At 34.9% G+C, this 9,239-nt stretch overlaps 1 protein-coding gene across 2 annotated transcripts in view; it reads left to right on the top strand.

The window, feature by feature from the left end:
• Positions 1-3,601: 3,601 nt before the first annotated feature.
• Positions 3,602-9,239, top strand: part of LOC101737536 (uncharacterized) — a 29,804-nt gene continuing 24,166 nt past the window's right edge. The window contains exon 1 of one of the 2 annotated variants that reach the window (XM_038021939.2): positions 3,602-4,582. In XM_038021939.2, the coding sequence (XP_037877867.1) occupies positions 4,572-4,582 (11 nt within the window). In that variant the 5' untranslated portion in view covers positions 3,602-4,571. Of the gene's footprint in view, positions 4,583-8,589; positions 8,878-9,239 lie in introns of those variants that run through there. The other variant, XM_062668392.1, reaches the window with a different exon arrangement.

Here is a 9,239-nt window from a genome sequence, read left to right as displayed (position 1 = left end):
ACGCGTTTTTCAGGTCTATTAGGCTGAAAAATGTATTCTTTGCCACTTTCGAAACTAAGTCCTCAATGTTTGGTAAAGGGTACGCGTCGAGTTCTGTGTAACGATTAATTGTCTGAGAGTAATCAATTACAAGGCGTTTTTTATGAGTTTCGCTTTTTGTTATTAGTACTTGGGCCCTCCACGGTGATTTACTTTCTTCAATCACGCCCTCTGCTATAAGGTTTCTGATTTCTTCTTTAATAAATTCACTATCTTCTTTGTTGTGCCTTCGAGACTTTATAGCAATAGGTTTGCAGTTGGGAGATACATTCGCAAAAAGCGGTACAGCTGGTACTGATGCTTCAGCTACGTTACATACTTGAAGTGGATGTTTTGGCCCACCGAAAGAGAACTCTAGCGATGAATGTTCTTCGAGGACGTCATGGCCGATAATTATATCAGCACAAAGATTTTTCACGATAAGAAGATTCACATTATCATATCTATGATTTCCGATTTTCAGGGTTTGCCAAGTTTGACCTTCTACTTGTGAAGTATAATTAAGAGAGGCCATAGAAATAGTCTGATTGCAGGATTTTCTTTTTAGCCCGCATAGTCTTGCAAAGTTGTCATTTATAAAACTGATGGAGCTGCCGGTGTCGAGAAGTGCTTCTGCTCTTATTCCTCGAATATAAGCGGGTACAGTAGCTTTACGTAATGAAGAAGGTGACGCTGCTGTGATACAAGCGGAAAGATCTTCAGTACCTACTACCACAGAATTTGTAGATTTAGAAGAGCTTCTACAAACAGTGGCAAAGTGCCCCTTCTTGTTGCAGAGCTGACAAGTCTTTTCAAATGCAGGGCAGTTCATACGAGGATGTATTTGACCCCCACAAAAGAAATATTTTTGTCGTCGAGGATTATTAACAGAAGAGCAGGTCTCGTTGTGCAGAGTTTGTGATTTCGAAGAGACTAATGTTGGTTCTTTTGGAGCAACAGCATTTAAAGAGACAGTATTGAACTTTTGAGAGTTGATCTCTGCAGTTTCTAGAGAGAGTGCTTGGTTGTAAGCTTGATCAAGTGTTAGAGTTAAGTTTTCTAAAAGCCTTTGTCTGATTTTATGCGATGATATACCGGATATGAAAGCATCACGTACGCTATCGTTTTTGTTTGTTTCTGCATCAACAGCCACAAAATCACAATCTTTGGAAAGTAGTTTCAAAGCTTGTAAATATGTGTCAATACTTTCTTCTGGTCGTTGTTTCCTTGTTGCTAACATATGTCTAGCAAAAATCAGATTTTTTGGTTTTACATACAGTTTTTGCAGTATTGTGATCGCTTCTTCGTAGTTCGTAGCTTCGCTTATATATGTGTAGATATTTGGTGATATATGGTTTACCAAAAGTTGAAACTTTATGCTGTCCCATTTTTCTGGCAGACGAACCGACTGTGCATCTGTTTCTGGAGCGGTCGGCTTTTGCACGAAAATGAAGTTTTCGAAAGTTTTACGCCAATGTATCCAAGCTCTCGTACTAGAGCTATCTGACGGGTCGATATCAAACCTTTCAGGGCGGAGATATCTATCCATTTTTTATTTTTTAGCTTATTAAATTGTAATAAGAGAAAACCTTTACTGAATATAAGGTTTTAATAAGCTAAAATTAACAGTAAAATTTGCTTTGATTACATTAGATACATTGACAAATAACGAATAAAATAGATTGACAATGACGTCAACTTATGGCTGATAATTTCAACTAAGAAGTTTACATCAATGATAATATCTTAAAAAGTACCCCACGCCTTTTGACAATGAATTATTTTCTATTTTTTTAGTTGGGTTTTCTATAATAGCGTGCTTTTTAGTTTTTTTTTTTTTTCAAACTATTATTTATTTTTCATTTTTTTGTTTAAGTAACATTATTATGTATCATAAATTAACTATTCATTAATAACATTCAGGCAAATACAACAGTTGCTAAGTGAAAAAAAGAAGGCGCTCAAATGAATTTGTTGTTTTGACTGCCGACAGTAAATAACGGGTCTAACTGTTTAAAATATTGAATTGTCGGAACTGAATCGGTTCTTGATAAGTATGCCAAGTTTCGAATTATTCCGACGTTTTGAAGGCGATTAAAATCACGGTCAAAGACTCCGTTACATACATACTAACTTAAGTATGAAGCTAATAAAAGCGTATTAAAAACTCGCACTAAGCACCCTGATCACAGCTCGAAACTTTCTCAATATATAAGATGATCCTTTTTACCTCTACTTTCCGTATAAAGTACCTACCGAAGTCAGGTCTGTTGTCTGAAAATAGAATAATTTAATTGTTTGAATAAAATGAAATGAATTAAAGGAAATGAGATAAAATACCTAGAATTTGAAGAATTGTAAACCGAGAAGTGAATATTTAGAACAATGCAATTTAGCAATAAACATCTACAAATACTACAGATAAATAAATTTCATAGAGAGTGTGGAATAAAAATTTAATATACATTAATTGTCATAAATCATATTACTTTTTGTGTCATTTCTAAAATGTCATAAAACCATCTTGAATTTAAAACAAAACTTTGCAAAAAAAATTATTTAAATTTAACCGATATGGATTTTACGTCTCAATTATCAAATGGTAAACGTATTACAAAAATTGAAGATATCATTGATATGCAAAAGGGTGAAGGGCATTTTAATGTACGGCAAGTCGCTTTTCATTTACCCCCAGAAAATGAACAGGTTTCATCTTCAGCCTGTACTGAAAAAAGTTTAGAATCCAGTATTTATAAATTGAAATGCAGAACTAGTAAAAAGAAAATTAAAAAAAGATTGAAACGCCGTAAGAGTCCATTGCCTGATGTTGTTTCTTGGCCAAGCGATTCAGATATAACCGTATTAAGAATGAAAAAGTGCTTGACCAACGATGCTCTGAAAAGAAATGATGGAAATCCTGGGGATGGTTTCCACCAACCAGATACTTCATCGATGGTTAATTTAGCCACACTAATAAAGCAATCAAGAACTCCTTCAAAGCATAGTATTAACATGGAAGAATATCTCCTACCGTTGACCTCTTGGGAAAAAGTAGATCAAGAAAACAAACCATGCGATTTAGAAAACGATAAAATTAATAATCCATTTAATCCGAAGCATGATTTAAAAATTTATAATGCTGCATGCAGTCGCATAGAAAATACTGCAATTTTCTATTCTAATGAAAGCGCGGCAAATCGTACAAAATCAAAGATGGCAAAATTTTTGCGTCTGTACTTTTGTCCTTGTTGTACTTGTCTCTACAGAATGGAGAAAAATGATAAAATTAGGGAAGAGCATTCCATTTATTACGCACAATGTACATAATTTTTGAAATAATTGTACATATTTGGTGCAATAAATTATGAATATGAATCTACTATTTTGGCGCCTGAATAACAAACAATAAAACTATGTCCTTGAAGTTTTATAGTTTCTTTAAATATTAGCTGGCATTTTATAACAGAGTGACCACACAAGAAAGTGCAATCTGTTTGATAAAATATACCTTTGATGCTGAGGATTGTCGCATATGTTGCCCAAAAGGCGTCTCGTTTTAACGATTATTTTTAACCGTCCGGGCGTACTGGGACAGGCCCTTAGGCTACCAGAGAATAGGTAGGGGAAAAAAAAGATTATTTTAATATACTATTTTTGTGTTGTGACATTTTGTCTGTCAAGGCAGTATCGATGTCAATAAGTGATAGCTTTTAGCATCGCTTTACCAAAACCCGCACCGATCTATTTAACGTGGAAATAAGTTACAAGATGTCACATACCGAGTGGGATGCTGAAGCAGACATCTATAATTTAAAAGGCAGCGGTGTAAAACAGATCGTCGATCGTACGCCTCCCAGTAGCGTAACTTTAAGATGGCTAGGTTGGCAAAATGCGACGGGCCCTTGGCATGACGGAGCCGCGATCTCAAAATAACGTAATTTATAAATTTTGTGTACTTAAAATCAACTAATTTACCATCCATCATTTGCCATGGGCCTCAGATCGTATAGCTGCGCTACTGGAGCTTACCAGTGCGCTTAGGGCGAGTTTTTTAACGTTCTCGATCTCGTAAAAGTTAACTAGTAGTAGTAGGTACTTACTGTATTCTTTTCTCTTCAAAGGTTGTGCATATTTTCAAATTTAAATCTGAGGATTAAAATTGAAAATTAATATCTAAATAGATAAATGTTTGCTTGCAACACTAACGAATAAAACTCGAGAATCATGTCTGAAACTATAAATGAAATTAACAAAATCCAACTAAGGACATACGATGCGTCGCCTGGAGAACAGATACTATAAAAATTAAAGCAAAAAATGCTGGTCAATTCGTTCGATCGGCGTACCTGCCTACCTAAGGTTGCCAAACGGCTTCTTTCTTTAGCCCACCAAGTCGGTCCGCCCGTGCCATGTTATAAAGCCGGGAGAAAGCACTTAGCCCGAACAGTCTCGTTTCGTCAGACGTTGGCGCGTTTCGGTCATTTCGCGCGCTTTTTGACGTATACAGAAATCAGTGTTGTAATTTTTCACGGATAATTTTTCGGTGCGTGACAATGGAAATGAGGTAAATATACAGATTTTTTATGTGCAAGAAATAAAAATTAACTTTCTCGGTTTCTTTATACACAAATAGAGAAGTGCTACATAACACGATTTATCAATTTATCGAGAAATAAATTGAATTACTTATAATAATTTAAAACTTATGATAAAACTAATGTGATTTATCCAAATACAGTTACTTAATTGTTTTCTGTTGTAGTTTGTTTCTATAGTCATTTCAATAGTGACTATTAAATTTCTTGTCTTCTTGTTGTCTATTGTCAGTCAAGAAGTTAATTTCTATTAATTTCTCGTGTACCGCAACATGAGAAATCGCTCGCTTTCTCATTGTACTAATACCCAACGCTTTAAGTTTCGTTCTTTGATTGTAATTGAAGTGAATTGAACTCCTTATAATATTTAAAGTCTCGCTTTTTATTATTATTTTTATGAGTAATAGTATCACGCCACACGTCAGCTAGTTTATAGACGTTGCGTAGATATTGTCAAAGTTAAATATTTCGATAATGGTGCATAAATACCTATGGTCATTAAAGACTCTTAAGCGGACCCTCAAAGTGTACAATATTCTATTACAATTAATTTGATTTTGTTTTATTTTTTTATTGTATAAATAAACGTACCCTGCGGTTTCACCAATTTTAAATTTATCGTTCACGAACAAAAACCGCGCGATATTTCCCGAGATAAAAAGTTGCGTCTATCACTCTCTGGTTCGTAAATTACTCGTCGATTTATAGATCCATTGTTATGTATAATTACGATTCAGCTTACGCACTGTCTGTTCAGTGAGTCGGTAAGCTGAAGTAGCAGCGTGCTGGACATATGTATTTATGTATATGCCGTGGAACCGACGTTCACTGTGCCAAAACGGGTTCTTGAGTGGAGACGGCGCACCGGCAAACGAAATGGATGAGGAGAGCCAACGGTCGGGCTCACTGCTGTAAATTGGGAGAAGCCTATGTCCGGCAGTGGACGATTAATGATGATGATCATGACCACACTGTTGAATTTACTATAGCAGACATACCTAACGTTGTCCGGGTCATGTCATTTAGCATTATAAAAAGAACTCTATTTATCAAGCCAATCAATAGAGTATTGGAGTTCTTTGGACACATTGCTCGAAAGAAGGCTTACTAGCTTGAGCGGCTGATGATGACGGGCAAGATAGAGGGCAAACGTCCCAGAGGACGCACTCCCTCGAAATGGTCGGACGAAAAAAATATATTTATTTATTAAAAATAATTAATATCTTGATATTCTTCTTCTTCTCAGTCGTTCACTCCTGGCGGAGTGGTCGTGGTTACGTAAGTCTTAATATTTGGTTGCGGCTTTTGAGAGGCTTCTCCATCTCTCTCTATACTATTTTCCCATGAAAGTTATGGAAATGCCTAAAAACAATTTTAAGAAGTTTATCTTGATATTAACATTACAAATAAAAAAAACAAACGTAGTTTTTTTTAAATTAACCCAACCGCGTTCGAAAGTAGACGCAGACAACGTCGACGTGACTGATCAGTCACGTCGACGGGATGATCATCCCGTGTGTCAGCTGTCACGTGACATTTGAAAAAATCAAGTGTTACTGTTTTTTACGTCTCTGTAATCACCAATACTGCCACCTATCCGCGTCTTCGGAATTTCGAGTGTATTCTACGAATAATTACCAGCCGCCAAGGTTCTGAGCAACGTTAAAGTAATTTCACAGCATTACTAGGACAAGAACTAGTAAAAAAACTAGCCCATAACCGATTGATAGATTGACTAGGTACTTTTTACTCCTATTAAGGTATATTGCATAACGAATCTGCATTATGAAATAAACATTTCAGTGACCAAAATAAATTATCTAGGTCTAACTTAGAGTTTTGTTCCAAGGATTTTAAAAAGATACAAAAAACCGTGCAGTAAAGTGGTGCCTATTTATACCGCGAAACATTCTTGCGTTCCTGTTTGAAAGAAATACTTAAATAATAAATGAAATACTTGGATACTAGAAAATAGGAGGTAAATGTTTTTATTTTATTTTTTATTGCTTAGATGTGTGGACGAGCTCACAGCCCACCTGGTGTTAAGTGGTTACTGGAGCCCATAGACATCTACAACGTAAATGCGCCACACACCTTGAGATATAGTTCTAAGGTCTCAGTATAGTCACAACGGCTGCCCCACCCTTCAAACCGAAACGCATTACTGCTTCACGGCAGAAATAGGCGGGGCGGTGGTACCTACCCGTGCGGACTCACAAGAGGTCCTACCACCAGTAATTACGCAAATTATAATTTTGCGGGTTTGATTTTTATTGCACGATGTTATTCCTTCACCGTGGAAGTCAATCGTGAACATTTGTTGAGTACGTATTTCATTAGAAAAATTGGTACCCGCCAGCGAGATTTGAACACCGTTGCATCGTTTCAACACGAATGCACCGGACGTCTTATCCTTTAGGCCACGACGACTTCATATATCCATTCATGTATCCAAATGCTCGAATTAGTGTTTATAGTCGAATGCAAATCCAAGCCTTTTGTGCTTTGTTAAGGCTGCCCGAAAATCAAGTACAAATGTAGATTTCGGAAAATACAGTGCTGAGATTATCTTCCCGTTTCCTGTACCGTTAATGTTGCTAACTTTGCGAGTAACAGTTAACGAACATATTTCATAATATAATATCGCAGGAAACCGTTCCGCATTAGCTACTTAAACGCATATTACTTATTATGATCTTAAAGCGGTTCAGTTTTTTTTTTGTCTAATATGTAAATGCAAACGTAATGTGTAACTAAGAAAGTGTTGGGAGACTCGTTACATAATTGGTGCGCGCGGTCGCAACATCAAACAAGTTCATAGTTTTAGTGTTTTTGTGTGCGCCTCACGATTGTGTACGCGCGTTCGCAGGCTATTTTTATTTTAAGAATTTCTATTTATAATTGTTGTTTTTTTTTTCATTATACACCATCGACGTAAAACCTTCCAAATTTGATAATTAGGGAGTTCAATTCCTTTTATGTTGTAAGTACTAACTAAGGATTTTTGTATCTTTCCTCCCTAAGAATATAAAATGTAGGGAAAATTCCGTCATTTTCAAAGTAAGATACACGATACTACATATTATACTTGCTTCTGGTTAAATATTAGACATTGCATTACAAAAAAGGCATTTATCGTCAACATTTTAACGATCGTCTGGTGTAGTGGTAAGTGACATGGTCACTACACAAGGGAGTCGCGGGTTCGAATCCCGCCAAGGGAAGATATTTGTATGGTAAATATAAATGTCTTTTCCAGGGTTATGGATGTGTATTAAATATATGTATGTGTATAATAAAAATCTTACATTTATTTCCGTTATCTGGTACCTGTAATACAAGTTCTTTACGAACTTAGCACGGGGCCAGTTAACGTGGCGTGATTGTTATTAAATAATTATTTATTTATTATTATTATTATTTGAATCTCAAAAGAGATCTTTAACACATTCTTGCATATTAATTGATTTAAGGGATCTAGTGTAATGCAGGAGTCGGTACCGCCATTTTGCAGCTAAGCATTATGGCTTGATGGGTAATTGAGACTACGAACCAAACATAGCCTCGGAAGAATTCAGATTCCAATAACTACACTAGGTAGACTTGCTCACAGCTTCTCTGCCTAACCAAATCAATAGTAATTAATCATCAATTATATAATTTGCTCATATTTTTGACTATTGCGTTACAATTCTCCCCGTTAAAACAAATTCTAATCTTAAAACATTAACATGTAACAAGGTAGGTAAATATTTCCTTAAGAATTTGGATATTTTTTTACTAATTGTTAATTATGAAAAATTATACATACTTAGCTAATTAAGCTCGGTTCATGAATTTTTATTGCATCATGTGTTTCATGCATTCCAAAAAATCTAACATACATTCTTTAATTTTTTTTATTAAATAGGTAGGTAGGTAGATTTTATCGTTGCGTCTGTTTTAAGTTTATAATATCTTCAAGAACATTAAAAGATATAGATCAAAAAGTTGAAATTATTAATTAAGATTATAATTTTAATTACAACTTGCTTACATTTGATCAGAGTGCATGAATAAGAAGAGCTTCACGGAATACAACTTGCAATTTAAACCAATAAGCCTTATAGAGAATCACGCTTATGTGGTTAAACCAGAAGCTATTTTACGCACGAAGTAACGTTGCGCAACGAACTAAGTATCAAGTGGATCTCGTTAAATGCGAATTACGATGATCTTGCGCTAAAACATTACGCTAAGTCACACCCGCATTCAGTGTACGTAGGTAAGAGGAATTTTTTTTATATCTTTAAACGAGCAATTTTTGTATATAAATATATAATCTGAATAACAGAAACGGCTCCAACGATTTGCATAAAATTTTGTACACAGGGGATTTCGGGGGCGATAAATCGACCTAACTACGATTTATTTTCAAGAAATGTTTATTTTATTCGTGTTTTCAATAATCAACTTTATCGATAATCAACTTAAACATTTTTTTTTATTGAAAGATAATAACAAATAATAATATAATATCAATATGTAATTCGTATTTAAATATAATTTGTAAACAACACAATTTATCAAAAAAAAAAAAAGGGTAATTCTCTAGTTTTATTTATATACGAACTTGATTATTGATAA

The sequence above is a fragment of the Bombyx mori genome, chromosome 4, assembly GCF_030269925.1.
Source record: "Bombyx mori chromosome 4, ASM3026992v2".
Lineage (NCBI taxonomy): Eukaryota > Metazoa > Arthropoda > Insecta > Lepidoptera > Bombycidae > Bombyx > Bombyx mori.
Note: the sequence above shows the minus strand (reverse complement) of the source record. Positions and strands in the feature narration are given on the sequence as shown.